Source organism: Bombus fervidus, chromosome 18, assembly GCF_041682495.2.
Source record: "Bombus fervidus isolate BK054 chromosome 18, iyBomFerv1, whole genome shotgun sequence".
Lineage (NCBI taxonomy): Eukaryota > Metazoa > Arthropoda > Insecta > Hymenoptera > Apidae > Bombus > Bombus fervidus.
This window is the reverse complement of record NC_091534.1, coordinates 7,057,282-7,075,594: the sequence shown is the minus strand read 5'-3', so window position 1 is coordinate 7,075,594 and position 18,313 is coordinate 7,057,282. Positions and strand designations below refer to the sequence as shown.

At 38.3% G+C, this 18,313-nt stretch overlaps 2 protein-coding genes across 10 annotated transcripts in view; one reads left to right on the top strand and one right to left on the bottom strand.

Moving 5' to 3' along the window:
• The window catches only part of Nrx-1 (neurexin 1), a 661,903-nt gene that overhangs the window by 105,882 nt on the left and 537,708 nt on the right, over positions 1–18,313 (bottom strand). For all 9 annotated transcript variants that reach the window (XM_072020892.1, XM_072020888.1, XM_072020889.1 and 6 more), the window contains 2 exons: positions 7,584–7,906; positions 3,856–4,147 (listed from right to left, as the gene is read on the bottom strand). In XM_072020892.1, the coding sequence (XP_071876993.1) occupies positions 3,856–4,147; positions 7,584–7,906 (615 nt within the window). The remainder of the gene's footprint in view (positions 1–3,855; positions 4,148–7,583; positions 7,907–18,313) is intronic.
• On the top strand, positions 546–1,833 carry LOC139996555 (uncharacterized). The gene is made up of 2 exons (XM_072020983.1): positions 546–1,498; positions 1,708–1,833. Exons 1-2 carry the CDS (start codon positions 1,119–1,121, stop codon positions 1,733–1,735), a joined length of 408 nt encoding a protein of 135 aa, XP_071877084.1. The 5' UTR covers positions 546–1,118; the 3' UTR covers positions 1,736–1,833.

Genomic DNA, 18,313 nt, shown 5'->3' with positions numbered 1-18,313 from the left:
AAGCCAGCAAACTGTAAACCAAGTCTCTTCCTTAGCCGTGAGGCTGAGACGAAGATTAATCCGCTGTTAAGTAAATCAAAACGCAGGCTTTTTTGACGAATACTAAATAAAACACAGGATTAAATAATCCTAGTCGTACTGTGATCGTTTTCCCGATTCATTTCGATTAAGCAATACGCAAGACTGGTTCATGTAATCGAGTGGTGAGTAACGAAGATACTTCAAACAACAGGAAAACTCAGCTCAAACAACAAGATACTATAAATGAAATTTCATTCGTGTAAATAAAGTTCATTTTTAAATATCTTATTTCTACGTTATTTGTATCTTATTTAGTATCTTGTTTTATAATTTTATCGGTTCGTTTATACAACGTAACAGAAGATATGTTGGGTTGTCATTAATGACAAAACCCGCAATCACTTAGTTGCCAATCGAATAATAAAAACTCTGATAAAAGTGGCCTTTTTTATGAGATGTGCGCGATTATCAGAAACTTTCGCGAATGATCGCATACACGCGTGGCGTCTGTTAGGAATTTTCCAATTACAGGGGATCTCCAGGAAAACGATGATTAATAACAACTTGTGGAAACACTCGCGTGCATTTTGTGATTATAAAAATTCCTCGAACGGTTTATCGTCTGGCAACTGTTATCAGTGGTTTATCGTGCCGTATCGTTGGTCAGTATCGTTAATAAAAAGCGAGACGACGGTCGAGATGGTCAAAAACTGCTAATGATTCTAATCTCGCTTGTGGTGGAATATTGCGGTTACGACGCCGGATGCGTTTCTAGTTAAATTGCACGCAACAATCTGCTCTGCACATCAGATCGCCTTTTATTTCAACAGTGGCCAGTCGTACAAGACCTCTGTCTTCGTTGTTTCCTATCTGTCAGTCAGTTTGTCGCCGTGTTTTTACGTGAACGACTCTGTTGCGTACGCGAAATAGCTGCACAGCCAACGTACTTGTCATTCGTAGCTCAACGTAATCGTCAACTGTAACTCGCAAGGTAGCGAGAAAAGTGGTGCGTGATAATTAGCGACGACATTCGTTCAAAGTAGCGGAGTTCTCGATCGAATTATCTCGGTGGAAAGGAACTCGTGTGAAAAGGAAGAATGAGACCGACCGGCGTGCAATTTTTCATCGGCATTTTCTTCCTTCTTCTCGTTGCTCGATCGTCAGCAACGTTGACAAAATTGACCACGTTGGACGACGTGGTGCCCGATAAGTGGAGGGTCGTGTCTTCTGGCCAACCTCCGCAAATCGAGCTTCGTCTGTTCAAGAGCCACACGCCAGAGGACAAGACTTGGTCGAGCAGCATGGAATACACGATCTCGCAGAGCACCGGCGAGTCGAAAAATCAGGAAGCGGATGAGAAAGCAGAAAGCGCTAAGCCGAAAACGCAGCTCGGGTCTAGGCACATCATTCGAGGCGCCAGGTTCAGGTGTCCCACGGGTCAGCAAAGGGATCACTTGGGAAAGTGCAGAGATGTCTTGTGAGTGTTCCATTGTACCTTCTCGATATTTTCCTATTCTTCTAACGTTCCAATGATTCGTTTGTGTTTCGATATTCTGTCCGCGTTATGAACAGCATCTTCTTTCTCGTGTACTTGATTAAACAGCTGGATTTTGTATTTTCTACAAACAGCCTGCGACTCTGTTGGGTACGTTTCACCTGATTATCCAAATTTTTATCCAATTTCAGCGTGGTACCACTTCGAAACAATGTATAAGCGCATAGGACAAGAAACAACGCAGAAGACACAGAGCCTCGTGAAAATCCCATCTTCCACCGACGAGTTTCTTTCTTCCCTTTAAAGTTTTCTCTTAACCCATTTGCATCATGGTCCTACTTAAATTTACAGTAAACGACATCCGAATTCTTCATGCAGTCTATCGAAAATTTGCTGTTCAAAACGATCGGCAGACAATACTTTTTCCCTCTATTATAAAGAATGTAAGATGCGATGTTTGCGAAGCAATAAAAATTATTTATTTCAAAAAAATTATTTAGATTAAAATGGAAATAAAAAAAAAGCAGTCGCAGCGCACGTAATAATCCGCGCTTGGTTATAGAAAGTCGCAGCGCGCGTAATAATCCGCGCTTGGTAATAGAAGACAGTCGCAGCGCGCGTAATAATTCGCGCTTGGTTATAGAAAGTCGCAGCGCGCGTAATAATCCGCGCTTGGTTATAGAAAGTCGCAGCGCGCGTAATAATCCGCGCTTGGTAATAGAAGACAGTCGCAGCGCGCGTAATAATTCGCGCTTGGTTATAGAAAGTCGCAGCGCGCGTAATAATCCGCGCTTGGTGATAGAAAGTCGCAACGCGCGTAATAATTCGCGCTTGGGTGCAAAAATGGGTTTAAAAAAAAGAAAAAAAAAAAAAAAAAAACAGGGAAGAGAACCTTCGATGTTTTTTTCTTCCAACTTCTCTCACTTGTTACACGCTTACACAGATGCGGATCAATATCTCAGTCGGGCTCAAGGATCGTCAACGTGAAGCTGACGTAATGAGACGAGATAAAGCGATTTTCGAAAGTATCAACGGTATCGGTGTATTATTTATACGCCAATGCGTCTGATGGATGTTATTACGCGCGGTACTCATCGATTTTCAACTCTTTATCTCGCGGCGCGATATATCGGCCGAGCCAATCCCTCTTCGCTTCTGCTACAGCGCGATTTATCGTTTACGGGATTTTCGAAATTCACCGTGATTCATAAAGTAATATTTCGCCTTCCAACTATCCCGATACGCTTTTACCCTGGTCGAAGGTCAGCGATATATCTCACTAAGCAACGTTTCTTACTTCCCGGCTCGAATAAATGCTCGCCGTGTTTTATATTTGAAGCATGCAGAGCTCCGGCTATAAATTAGATTCCCGCATTTTATAACGCGGTATCACGTCGGCTTCGCTTTTTCCCTCAACGTGTACGCGTGTCAAAGACGACGTAAATGTCCCGTGGGTTCGTTACTTGCGCTGCAACGTCTATCGTTAGAGAGGAGCATAACTGCGTTACGCGTGTTGTACCAAACGTTTCATTAGCTTCGTGATAAGGCTGGAATATGGCGATTTATGGTCGAATTAGAAACGTAGTCTACGTAGTTCTACTAAAATTAGAGACAAATGCAGAAATGAATGCACATGTTGTTTAATGCATGAACATTTAATAATAATAATTTAATAATAGGATCATACATGTTCATATTTGTTCGTTAAACAACCATTAACCGGTTAGGTGTTGCGACCTGTTTGAGGAACGTGTGTGCAAAATGTGTAGAGAAAAGTAAGCGACGACGAGTATACTCGTCAAAGACTGCGATTACTAAATTGCAATTTAAACAGCAAATTGTAACTACTTTTGTAGCGTGTGCGTGACGAGTGTAAAAAAGCTACCTGGTTAAAATAGCAAATAGGTTTTCTAAACCTATCTTGAATATCTCGAAAATATCTTAAAAAACACGTAACAATAGTAAAAATAATTGCGTTAAAATTGCGTCGTGTTTTCTCGAAATATGACGAAAGATATATGGGAAATTGTATGTGGTCGTATTGTATAATTAATTAATTAATTAATTATTTATAATAATATAGTAATCTTTGTAAAGTAAACTGAGAGGCGAGAAAACTCGCGTGGAAGATTCCTGCCAATTTCCTACTGCGAATATTTCTGTCAAAGCTGTCGATAGTTAGCGAGGATTCACTAGATTAGAGTTAGCTCTTCCACAGAGATTCAGCTACCGATATTCGATCGTGTTTTGTCTCGAAAAATCGTCGAATGAAAGTGGCGCCTGTGCAGGAGCCGGGAAGGTGCGAATTTCAAAGGATCGGTAGAAACGACATTACTCACCGATGTATAAGATTCCATCCAGGTCGAGGTTCTCGTTGCTGCCCTGACTATTGACAGCTGTCACATGGTCATCGACAGCGAGCGTGTGTCTTTTCGGTGCCGGCCTTCCGATGCTCACTGCGTGCCACTTGCCGTCGTTCAGCCTGGACCTCGAAGTGTCCCTGACCCTGACCGGGCCGTCACCCAGGTCGAACACGTAATGAATGTGTCCGTTGACCAGCTCCACGGCGATGAAGTCGCGTTCTCGACCGGCGTTGTATAGAATTAAACCGTTCGCTTCGCGTGTTCTGAACTGCAAGGCGAGAAACAGCGTGTTAATCGACTTAAACAAACGTAAGTTTCCCTTTGTAGTTCCTGGCCCTACGACAGCTGCGACGACCAGCTGCAGATAAGGAAATGAGAATTTTGGATGGGAAATGCAAGTAAAGTATAAATGAGAAATAAGTAAGCGCTAGTGTGTACGCCACTTAATGCGCGCTGTTGACGAAAGAAAGTGGAAGCTGAAATTGAATTAATTCTGAGAGCAAATGCTGTTACGTTTGCAAAATGTACGAAGTGTAATATTTGAAATTGAAATTCATATCGAGGTGAATTAAAATAAAGAACTGTTTCTAAATGATTTACCTGATTCTTAGTATAAAATAGATCTAGTTTCCTTATATTAAATAAAATAAAAATAAAAATAAATAAATAAAAATAGCAAAGGTGTCTTTGAATCTTTCTTTTCAATCAAATTTTCAGGTTCAGGAGTTGAGGCAACGAGTGAACCCTCTGCCTGCGATCCTATTTTTCACTTCACACTGTATCGTTTATGTTCATACGATGCTTTCTAAGCTTTTGTGTTTCAAAAGATCCTCAAAATTCTCCAATACTCTTCCGAACTTCTACATCATCCAATACTTTTTATCGTTGCACGTCACCTTGCTATCTCTAAGCAGAGCAAAGTTTAACCAGTTAGCTGTCGCGAGCTCTTTGACAACTTTGAAAAGCGTACATCTAAAATGGCAGAAAGTAAGCGACGGCGAGTATACTCGTCAAAGACTGCAATCACTAAATTGCAATCTTTTAAACAAATTGTAACTACCCTTTTCGCGTGGCGAGTATGTTCGTCATAGGGCAAAATATTGCTACTTCTTCATGACGAGTATACTCGTCGGAAAACAACCAACAGAAACGCGGGAGAAATGAAAAATGACTCGAAATTATCGGTGGAGGAGTACGCGGATGGAGGGTCAATTAGCAGGCGTCTGTTCTTCCAACAATACAAGTTCGATCGCCAAGATCGATCGTTCTCTTTGCACGAGTATCAAAGCCGCGCTTCTCTTTCATGAGAAAAACTGTGGATGGAATTAAACGAGCGAGCCGGAAGTTGTGCGAGAGGCGATGGAAAAACAGCAGAAGCTCGTCGATTAGAGTCGACGTAATTACGAAGGTGACGGCCAGAGAAGAGCTTGTCTGTCACTTGACACGGAAGAACGGCGCATGATTAGGTTTTTACGTGCGTCAGCGTCACACGTGCCACGATTAATCCGGAGCTTGTGCATCGATTCGTGAGCACCGATCCAGGCCAGGATGGATCTAACTGGGCGAACCTTTTGTGGGGACGCGTCACCGTTGACATTTCATTTCCTCTGTCGCCCCTGAGCCACGGCATGCGAGTTTCCCAACGTGGGCCAAACCACTTTTCCCACCAGATATTTCAACTGGTCTTCGTAACGTTCTCGTTCGCGTGCTAATAACGTCTTCAACGTTTTCAAACTTTGTTAAAGTTGAATTTTGCGCGGAATAATGAGACACCTTGTATGTTCCCGCTATGGGGAACAGCAGCAATGAGCCATATAAGCAAAATTGAGACAATACAAGCTAAAATTCTTAGAACAATAGTAAACGCCCCATGGTACGTTAGAAACGAGGACATTCGGAAAGACCTGGGAATACCAACGGTCAAGGAGATCAGCAGACTCGCAAGAAGGTACAGAGAAAGAATAGAAACAAACCCGAACCGGCTGGCAGCGGCAACGGTCAACACATCAAACATAGAAAGAAGACTAAAAAGGAAACACCCAACAGACCTCACAAAGGATATAAACCTAGCAAACACGACGATGGTACCCCGCTGGGGGTAGCCACCCACATGCTGTGTTTTTATTTTTATTTTTTTATTCACTAAGATATAATATTTTACCAAATGTCTTTCTGGACAAATTGTAAAATCCAAATAAATAATAAAAAAAAAACCTTGTATGTTGCTACACCTTTTTTTTTCATTTTCACCAGTCAGCTGTTGCGACCTCCGGAAACTTTGGAAAGTGTGTACCTAAAACGTGTAGCAAAAGGTAGCAAAAGCGACGACGTATATACTCGTCAAGCACAGGGTATGTGTGGAGATTATAACGTAGAATTAAAGTAATCAAGTAACGTGTAATCGGATGACTGTTTTATATCTTTTATGCACGACGAGTATACTCGTCATGACGCAAGATATTTGTATTTCTCCATGACGAGTATGCTCGTCAGAAACAGCTAACTGGTTGATGTAACTTCAGGTACTTCAGGTGCAGCAACGCATTAGAAACGAGAAATTTATTTGGATCGGCGAGGAGGTGGGTCCGCATATTTGCTAAATCGCCAGAAAACAAAAAGTAGGAAAAATCGATGTATCGATCAAAGTGCTTCAGCGGTAAAATTAAACAAACTTCAAAAAGTAAAGTTATAGGCGCTCTGCCTTCCGAGTGGCTCATACAGGAATAAATAAAATAAACGACAAAATAATTTCCGGGAATTAAACCATACCTATATATACACGTTATCGAATTATAATAATCGCGACTGAGAATACCAACATTAATCGAACTTTTCTTTCGACCAGCAGCAGTTACATTAGAAAACTATGTCTGACGACCTGTCGATTTTATAATTGAACTCGGCGGCAAACTGCTTAGCATGACTCAAATATCCTTCTGGATTACCATTTCTTTTGGGATCTCATAAATGAAGAGTTTGTTTCTACCAGCTATCTACCTACCCTTTCTCGTGACATTTCCACATGAAAACACAAACAGCTCCTTATGGTTTTATAATCCTAATGAAAAACTAATTCAAGGATACTGATGGTAATATTTACACTTAAATGTCTCGACCGCACAGCATGATTCAAATATCGTTCTGGATTACCATTTCTTTTGGGATCTTATAAATAAAGAGTTTATTTCTACCAGCTACCTATCTACTCTTTCTCGTGACATTTCCACGGGAAAACACAAACAGCTCTCTATCGTTTTCTAATCCTAATGAAAAACCAATTTAAGAATATTGATGGTAATATTTACACTTAAAACAATGACTATAAATATTGTGCTGAAAGATGTTTCGATCACACAGCATGACTCAAATATCCTTTTGGATTACCATTTTTTTGGGGATCTCATAAATGAATAGTTTGTTTCTACCAGCTATCTACCTACCCTTTCTCGTGACATTTCCACATGAAAAAACAAACAGCTTTCTATCGTTTTCTAATCCTAGTGAAAAGCCAATGGTAATATTTATACTTAAAACAATAACTATAAAATATTGTGCTGAAAAATGTCTCCATTACACAGATACAGAATTATTACAAAAGAATTTCCTAGTCGCTTTTAATTTTTACAAACTTTTTTACAGTTTTAATTTTTTAAAGAAGAAACAAGAAAAAGAAAGGATAAAAGATATTGTAGAAAAATGTTTACCTGGAAATAGATATTCGTTTCCACGTACGCTTTCAGCACGGGCAACCCGACGAACGTGTGCTTTGATGTGAATGTCACCGGATAATGGACTGGATGGTTCCTTTTGCTGAATTTCCCCGTAACCCTGATGATCGGTGTTACACCTTGATGAGAAGCCTGATGATTGCCGGAACTGCGCGCTATCTCCAGGTACGGGTAGCCGTTGAACCAGATTTGTTGAAGAAAACCAACGAAATGTGGGATTTCCTCCCCGGCGTGCAAGTAGCCTCCGACGTGCAGCGTTCGGAATTCCAAAATGCTTTGCTTGCCAAGCTGCGTTTCGGCTGTGAAACAGAGCGGACAATTTTTCAGAATTTGTGGGAAATTATGGCACGTTGTTGCACGTATCATTCTTCTCAAACAGTGACATAATCCTAATTTTAAAATATGCTATTCCATCGTCTGAACGTTTCTTCTTATCCAAATGATTTTTAAGTACAAAACTGACGCTCCGATAAATTTCTACACGCTCGACATTCCCTTCGCAGGGACAAGTACCTCGATTTATCGTTTGCACTTTCTTCGGCAAAGAGGGAAACCTGTCAGAGTTTCTAAACACGGACCACGTTAAATAAGAAAACGGACTGAGATTAAGGGGAAATCATTAATAAGAATCTGGCCTTGCAACGAAAGAAAGAGGAAGAGCAGAATCGCGAGAGTGGAAGGAAGGAAACTCGAGCTGCAAGTTACACGGGAACTATTTTAATTATTAGCTGGCCCTGGGATTGTCCTTATCCGGGGACAATGAAAACTCGATATCGGCGCATTGTTCTTTGCGACCATCTTACCGGAGTCGGAGCCATTAAGCTTAATTGTCCCCGGACACAATGCACTGAACTTTGTAAATTAGTAGTGCGATGTAAGTATCGACAGCCGTTGCTAATAAATCTACCAAAGTTGCCTTGAAACGTAGCTCGCGGCGAAGCTAGATGAGAAAGGGGTAAGTTTCACCCTATTAGACAATTTTACGTACATGTTCGTATTAGGCTTGGCGAATTGTTGTTCGTAATGAGGATAATAATTAAAAGTTTGACACGACGAATCACTTCAACTCTATTTTATTGCTGTGCTTATTTTAGATATAATACAATTAATAATTAGAGTGGATAAAATTGTATTTTGTGCTGAGATCAAATAAACAATCTTCGAATAATTCTTTGTATTTTCCTTTTAGACAAAATGCTAAATAATTCGAACGTTGAATTTGTATTAAAATTCTAGTTTTCGTACGTATCTTTCAGTTTTATTCAATTTAGCACGGTTATTTTAATTCCAGCTTTGATTTCAACGTTGGAAAAAACAGTATTTCTGGTGCAGCTGACAATATTGTTATAATGGAATCAAACATTGTTTCAGGAGCATTTAATGCAAATACAAAATACCAAAAAACAAACTGCTTCATTTAATAGCTGAACTATCTTGGATAAGTTTATGTTTCTAGCACAAACGTATGAAAAATACAATGCTTAAAAATCTACAATATTTATCACTTCATTACCTAACTCAGAAAGTTATTTGAAAATAATTTATCTTAACGCAAAATTATATTATATCTTTCCTGTGTTATTTCTGGTTTAGAAACAGCAAAGTACCTGAAACGCTAACAGAAACCCGGAGATAGTAAAATACTGAAACAGGAAATTATTTCAAACGATTAATCTCAGCACAACATTATGTTATATCTTCTCTGTGTTATTTCTGGTGTAGAAATAACAAAGTACCTGAAATGCTAATAGAAACCCGGAGATAGTAAAATACTAAAACAGGAAATTATTTGAAAACGATTCATCTTAGCGCAAAATTATGTTATATCTTCCCTGTGTTATTTCTGGTTTAGAAATAACAAAGTACCTGAAATGCTAATAGAAACCCGGAGATAGTAAAATACTAAAACAGGAAATTATTTGAAAATAATCTCAGCGCAAAATTATGTTATATCTTCCCTGTGTTATTTTTGGATTAGAAATAGCAAAGTACCTGAAACGCTAATAGAAACCCGGAGATAACAAAATACTAAAACAGGAAATTATTTCAAACGATTCATCTCAGCACAAAATTATGTTATATCTTCCCTGTGTTACTTCTAGTTTAGAAATAACAAAGTACCTGAAACGCTAATAGAAACCCAGAGATAACAAAATACTAAGCAGGAAATTATTTGAAAACGATTCATCTTAGCGCAGAATTATATCTTCCCTGTGTTATTTCTAGTTTAGAAATAACAAAGTACCTGAAATGCTAATAGAAACCCGGAGATAACAAAATACTAAAACAGGAAAATATTTGAAAACGATTCATTTTAGCGCAAAATTATATCCTTCCTGTGTTATTTCTGGTTTAGAAATAACAAAGTACCTGAAATGCTAATAGAAACCCGGAGATAACAAAATACTAAACAGGAAATTATTTGAAAACAATTTAGCTTAACACAACACTGTACTATATTTCCTATTATATTCCCTGCGTTATTTATAATTCAAACATTAAAATACCAAAACAGAAAATTATTTGGAAACGTGTTATCTCGACACAAAATTACGTTCTACTTTCCACGTGTTATCTGCAACACAGAAATAATAAAACACTCGATACGATTCGTTATTTTAAACTGTCGCTTCTTGCCTACTTGGAATACCATTCGCCCGGAATAATCGCGAGTCCGTGTATGCACAAATATACTCTGACCTCGCAAACACGAAACCCATCTGGATCTTCGCAATTGCAGGCCGACTAAAGGCTGTCGCTACGAGCGAATAATCAGAACCGCAAAATGAGACACGTTGAAACGCCTTCGTCGTTAAGCCGTCCCCTTAATCGCTCGATCCACAGAATCGAAGTATGTATATACGTTGACGAGCGGCAAACAGGACATAGCTCATGTTCGAAATTACAATGCCAGGCAGCTGGCTGTGATCTGTTAAGGGCCGCCCTGACTAACGACCGATAGGGGCCGATCGTGACCCGATCGACCGGTTTAATCGAATCGTAAATTGACATCAAACAACGATCCGTGGAAATTCGTCGAAGCCAACGCTGCTACCGTGTTAGCCGAATCCGCTTACGGATGAAAGAGTTTCTCGCAAGACACGCTTTAATCACAGCAGCGGTAGTTTTGCGGCAATCGGCGTTCGCTGAAATTTCGCGAAACTTGCACGCGCCGCTGGCGAGTTTCACCGAGCAACGGCCGATTCCACCGAGTTGTACGTGTAACTGGCGCTTCAGGCCGAGAATTTGATTATAACTCGCAGAATGCTTATCGCCTGATCGAATCGCAAGCGAAACAACTTGCAAATTACTGGAATATTGAATTGGCCGGCGCTGCCGATTCGAATTCGCGCACCAAGATAGCCACCGCTGCTGTAATTATGTAAATGAAAAAGTGGAGAGCGGCCAACGAAAGTATCTCGATACTTTGAACGTATCGCCGGCAGAGATGGCGTGCAAGATCACCGACAGTGATGTATCACAATGGTCGCAGAATCACGATCACGGTCGTGATCCAACTTCGTTCACCAGCGTGATTTTCTTATCTCGAGCGAAATCTTCTTCTTATCTGCGAGCGTAATTTTTCATGTTCAATCATTTCTTATGAAATACTTGCGTAAAGGTATCCGCATGAAATGAAAATTTAATTTCTAATTATTTTAGTTACGTTTAATATTTTAAGATTAAATATCCTGCTAACGCTTTTATTTGCAACGCAACGGTTGACGAAGTTTTAAAGAATTCCAATATAATGTTTTTAGACGATAATTAAGCCAACATTTTTCTTTAGAGTGGCTTGACATAAAAGTAATCGCAAGACTCATGAACGTTGAAGAATATTAACTTGCAAAAGGGAATTTTCTTTTCTTTAGAAGTCTTTTAATATCCATAGCAGATAACGTTATATTTGAAACTTTCGTCCGCCTTACGATATTTATTCTTAAATAGATAATAATATTGAGATATATATAATTTTATGTGCTAGACTAGGTTAGATGCGCGGTAGTAATATTTGCATGTGAATACAGTGTGTGCAAGTATGCGTGTGCGCGGCGTCTCGAAAACAAATGAATGTGAACTGTTCTGGTGGAAGAAAGAAATGTGTATCGATGAATATCTTTGGAATCGCTTATCAAATAAATATAGAACTGTTCTAATATAAATTCTAAGTGTAAATTTAGTGTTCCTATACCATTATTTCGGCAATTAAGATCCAAAATTCTCAACAAATAATAACAAGACTGCAGATCTTTATGTGTTTATACAAAATTTAAAGGTGCAAATTTTCATAATTATCGTATCGATGAATATCTTTGGAATCGCTTATCAAATAAATCTAAAACTATCCTAATATAAATTCTAAGTGTAAATTTAATGTCCCTATGCCATTATTTCGGCTATTAAGATCCAAAATTCTCGGCAAATAATAACAAGACTGCAGATCTTTATGCGTTTATAGAAAATTTAGAGGTGCAAATTTTCATAATTATCGTATCGATGAATATCTTTGGAATCGCTTATCAAATAAATATAGAACTGTTCTAATATAAATTCTAAGTGTAAATTTAATGTCCCTATACCATTATTTCGGTTATTAGGATTCAAAATTCTCAACAAATAATAACAAGACTGCAGATCTTTATGCGTTCATAGAAAATATAGAGGTGCAAATTTTCATAATTATCGTATCGATGAATATCTTTGAAATCGCTTATTAAATAAATATAGAACTGTTCTAATATAAATTCTAAGTGTAAATTTAATGTTCCTATGCCATTATTTCGGCAATTAAGATCCAAAATTCTCAACAAATAATAACAAGACTGCAGATCTTTATGCGTTTATAGAAAATTTAGAGGTGCAAATTTTCATACTTATCGTATCGATGAATATCTTTGGAATCGCTTATCAAATAAATATAGAACTGTTCTAATATAAATTCTAAGTGTAAATTTAATGTCCCTATACCATTATTTCGGTTATTAGGATTCAAAATTCTCAACAAATAATAACAAGACTGCAGATCTTTATGCGTTTATAGAAAATTTAAAGGTGCAAATTTTCATAATTATCGTCTTTTTTAAAGGACGACTTTATTTGGTCATTCCTTTTCGTCTTTTGTCGACCACACATTCCAACCATCTATGAAATTATCAAACTTCCCCGGTCAAAGTAAACGTAATGCAGACCGTTCAAAACTAAAATTATCCCCCGAGATAAATCAGAATTTGTATCTCGGTTAATGAAGTAATCTGCGGCGTTCAAAGACTTAGAAACGCCGACTGAAAGTTTCAGAAGGTATATATCGTTTCCACCATCTCAGAGGCGCAGATCTAACTGTCAACATTATTAATTAAACGCGTTCCGTATCCTGTTAGTCCTTTTCCTATTTTGGCTCCTTAATTAGATTGCTTTTTATAAAAATGAAAGCAACGGGCATATCAGAATATTGCCTTCCAATTTTCTTCCAAATTATCTGTTTCTCGTTAATTAAGGTGTAAAAGCATGATCCTCTATAGACACACGTTCTATTAAAATTCACATTAAATTCACATAATTTAAATCACATTGGAAATAAAAAGGGTCGATGAGATTTTTACATTTTACACTCCAATTTCCTGACTTGACAATTTCTCCAGATGGAAAGGGTCGAAGGGAACAAATAATCGACGAACTAGCGTTTCCCAAAAGAAGAAAGTCCAAGCCTCGCGTCCTGGTCATAGCGACAATCTCTCAGGTGACCATGTGCGACATGGAAGCGGCCAACTGAGAATTCGCAGACGACAGGATGATAAAGCGCGTTGAGTTTAATAAAACGAAAGAGAGACAACACGCTAACTGCAAAAAGTTCCGCGTCGTTGGGTTTTCTTAAAACTTAGTTGCCAAGCCAATGTTTCTAAAGGTTCGATGGCTTTAGCATCGTGTCGTTGGGCTGCGACAAGTGGAACTATGAATTTGTATAAACAGCCATAATTTACGACACTCGTACGACAGGAGGAAAAATAGCAAAAGAAAGAGAAGGACTTGGACAGCGTTAATTATTTTATCGTGTGCTGCTTCGATGCGCGTGAATTTCCATGGCGAACCGAAACTATGAGCGGAGGATCTTTGTCAGTTACAGTTTCTCGTAGCCAACAACCCAAGGATGTCATGCACTCAGCGGCGTAGTAATTATCGTGCGATCGATGCGAGCGACGAGCGACTAAGTGAAGATCGTGTGCAGCTTATGGCGATGCTGGTCGGTCAAGCAATTTAGGGTATTGCCACGTAACTCGATATTGCTGGCACTCGCCATCCATTTAATAGGCTGATCTGGGGAGCGGGCCAGCAGGTTTGGGTGTTTCGCTTTATTGAAGAGCCATGATGCTTTGCAACAAACGTGCTTCTACTTGACAATAGCCAAAGGCTCTGTTTTAGACGCTACTTTATGGCCTGTACCCTTCACAGCGCGTTTGATACCTCCACTTGTTCCAGTTTCCAACTTGCACAACCATGTTGAACGCTTGCCATTCCGATTCTCCTAATTGAAATTAACTCGGAGGCAGCTAGTTTTAGGTCGCCTTTACGGGTTGCTACAGAATCGACTGGTGAAACGTTCGATCGTTGCTGCAAAGATTGTTTCTCAACAAGATTCTTAATGTGTCGAATATCTACATATACATGGAATTGACGAAATATTTAGCGAAAGTTAGTGCAGAACCGTATAGGCAAAATTCCTATGTCTATAAATAATATAACGTGTCTCAAGAGTGTATTACAATGTTTCAATGTAGGAGTCACTTCGGAGTCAATGTAGGAGTAACTTACACTCCTTACATTCCTCTGATTTTTCTAAATAGTTCGATCAATCTTTCGCAAAATTTCATCGTCCAAAGACAAAATATTCCACGATTTTCCACGAGTACGAATACTTCTGATCGATCGATCGATTCCTTAACCCGGTCGATCGTCATATTTCATACGAGACCATCGAGTGTCCTAATACTTTGACGAATACCACAACACTTACACGCATTTACTATAACTCATCTACTATTCAACTTCGTCTCGTCATTTCCACGAGAAGAAACATATTCAAACATCGTCGTCGCGAAGCCCAGGAAGGATGAACGCTCGGAGAAACGATTAATATTCGCCTAACGAGTCAGTCGTACACTTCTCTATTACCATGAAGTCCACATAGTGCAGATGATCGTTCTCGATGGATAGAGAGTGGAACGCGCTAAACACAATTGAACGTAGTATACATAGTGCACATATACGTGTATATACGTACAGGCGCACAGATACATGTAGAGAGAGCGAGAGAGAGATGGAGACATATACTGGGTGTCGGTTATCGGTTATAGACAGCGATACACTGGCGTCCTAGATACGCTGCAAAGCGCATATATTACGGCCAGCTTTACAAGAGATTGGACGCGGCGGCATTGAAACTTTATGCACGGTTCGGACAGGCCGATTGGATTTTCCGGCCTATCCTGACTACCCTGCCCGATAAATATAGGGACACAAGCAGCACCGTGTTTCCAATCGATTCGAATATTATTCGACACTGTTCCGGGCTCTTTCGATATATATTTGCTTATTTATTTATTTATTTATTGTACACGATTGCGTTGGTTTATATATATTGTAGCGTGAAAAGATTTTCATTTGTCACAGAGGAACTTGTTTTTATTTAGTTAGCTGTTTGCGATGAGTAGACTTGTGGCGAAGAGATAGCAATATTTTGTGCTATAACGAGTATACTAATTTTTGTCAGACTTGTTAGATGTACACTTTTCAAGGTTTTCAAAGAGGTCTAATTGTCGTGGATTACTTGAGAAACTTCTTTTTATTCAATTAGCTGATTGCGATGAGTAGACTTGTGGCGAAGAAACAGCAATATTTTGTGCTATGACGAGTATACTAATTTTTGTCAGACTTGTTAGGTGTACACTTTTCAAGGTTTTCAAAGAGGTCTAATTGTCGTGGATTACTTGAGAAACTTCTTTTTATTCAATTAGCTGTTTGCGATGAGTAGACTTGTGGCGAAGAAACAGCAATATTTTGTGCTATGACGAGTATACTAATTTTTGTCAGACTTGTTAGGTGTACACTTTTCAAGGTTTTCAAAGAGGTCTAATTGTCGTGGATTACTTGAGAAACTTCTTTTTATTCAATTAGCTGTTTGCGATGAGTAGACTTGTGGCGAAGAAACAGCAATATTTTGTGCTATGACGAGTATACTAATTTTTGTCAGACTTGTTAGGTGTATACTTTTCAAGGTTTTCAAAGAGGTCTAATTGTCGTGGATTACTTGAGAAACTTCTTTTTATTCAATTAGCTGTTTGCGATGAGTAGACTTGTGGCAAAGAAACAGCAATATTTTGTGCTATGACGAGTATACTAATTTTTGTCAGACTTGTTAGATGTACACTTTTCAAGGTTTTCAAAGAGGTCTAATTGTCGTGGATTACTTGAGAAACTTCTTTTTATTCAATTAGCTGTTTGCGATGAGTAGACTTGTGGCGAAGAAACAGCAATATTTTGTGCTATGACGAGTATACTAATTTTTGTCAGACTTGTTAGGTGTACACTTTTCAAGGTTTTCAAAGAGGTCTAATTGTCGTAGATTACTTTTTATGTCGAGATATATTTAATGGCTTGATAGTCAAGAGAATCTTCGATGAAAAAGAATTCTCTACATTCCTGAATGTATTTTATTTTTTTATTTTTACTATATTTGCTTCATCGTAACGCAAAGAGAAGTTCGAGAAATTTGTTTATCTTCTCTGACATCTTTGCTTCCCGCTCGACGTATTTCATTTTTATTCTGCTCAATGGAATTTCATTGTTATTTAATTTCGATAGGTCGAAGCTGCATGAAAATTTAATTGATGAACTTTTTTTATTTCGATAGAAAATTAGAAATTACGCGTGCGCTCCACTGGCGGAAACAAGCGAAGTTATAACAGGTGGTCAATTTAAACTTTCAACTCATTAAAATTGTGTGCGACTTTAAAGCACGGAAATTTTCCACATACGCGCTAGTGAATTTGTTGCTCGAATCTCTTCGGATAGATGCTACTAGAATTTCATACGACATTATTCTGTCAAATTGTTAAATTGACTCGACATAGCCAGCTTTTCAATCTTTTAACTAGAAATTTTTCATCTCGTTTTGAAAGATATCGCACGATCATTTACTAAATAACAATATTACTGGCTCAATCAATTATAAGTTGTAGACTTTTGATTTTTCTTAGACAAATTTTTATGCGTATTTATATATATGCAACTTTATAATTTTACGTCGTATAGCATAATTGGTTTATAAATTTTATTAAATAAAATACGTCACGCTATTAAAATTTTCCATGCAACTTTAACGGATCATGGTGTATAAACATTAAAAAACGTATGGAATATGTATATATATATATATATATATATATATACACACACAGAGTATTGGATTCATGCGATTTGAAAACATTTAAATTAAGTTATACATAGATAATCTGACATCGAGATCGTTAAATAAAATCAACCTATTTTCCAATGATATCGCGGAAAAACGATATTTTCAATCGTCGAAATAAAACAATTTTTCTTGCTTGCAAACGTTTACAGCGACGATAATTGTAAAACGCGATACGAAATTGCGACGCGACGTATCAAAATTCACCGCAATTTCCGACGACCCGTTTTCGTTCGATTTTCCTCAATAATCGAGACGAGCAGGAAACTAGCGTTTCAGCTTTTCATCGTAATATAAATAACAATAATTTTCACATGGAATTGGCGCAGAAACCATTCACGTTAATTTTATATTCGAAATCAGTCTTCGTTGATACAATTTTAAACGTTTTTATACGACTTTGCGTTCCGATAGCCCGAGGAATCAGGCGAATGAACAGATATCAGACAGACTCGATGAAAATGTAAATGCTTGGAGCATAGTGAATGTTGAAAAAGTTACACTTCCAATGGTCCAAGGTAAAACAAAATTAAATTCTCTCTTTTCAGTTTTCATTGTTTGATTTGACTATTTACTCGTCCAAATATAAAATTTCATCGCACTACTATAACAGAAACACTCTGCTTCCCTCGAATCGCGAAAATCGTTTCGCTTATTTACGTGTCTCGTGTGAATTATGAATCGCCTTATTCGATCTGAGTCGCGTTATCGATCGCAGTTGAAATGGCAAACTCTGAAACAAGAATTTATCAAACTTCGAGCGTGACAACTGTGTCCAAAGAGATATCATTTATTCAAACAAAACAAAAAAAAAGACACGATCGAGCAATTCCAGGGCAACTTTCTCTTCGTCTTGCTTCCTTATCGAGCTTCATAAAACGTGATATAATATTTACCATTCTTACGTCAGTCAAATACAGGCGAATCATTTATGGTGCAGAACCATGACGTATTCCTGTTTCATATTTATAGCTCTTGGCTCACTTTCGCACATCGAATCAACGATCTTACAATCTCTGTACGACCGAGCGTTTATTTCTTATCGTCTGTCGCTAGGAAAGGCAGAATTTTAATTTGACCAGGCTTTAATTCGCGAGAGATAGTCGTCGTTTTATTAAGTTTCACCTGCCTCGCCTTATGTCTTCGCACGCTCCTCCAACTGAATCGGCAGATTATTTTTACGATGCTGGTAAAAACACATAATAATACGCGACAAAAAGCCTGGAAAACGAATGAAATA

Excerpts from the sequence above, each read along its gene's own strand:
- LOC139996555 (XM_072020983.1), top strand. The coding sequence starts at position 1,119 with ATGAGACCGACCGGCGTGCAATTTTTCATCGGCATTTTCTTCCTTCTT. Across the intron at positions 1,499-1,707 it reads GGAAAGTGCAGAGATGTCTT|CGTGGTACCACTTCGAAACA; the intron begins GTGAGTGTTCCA and ends ATCCAATTTCAG.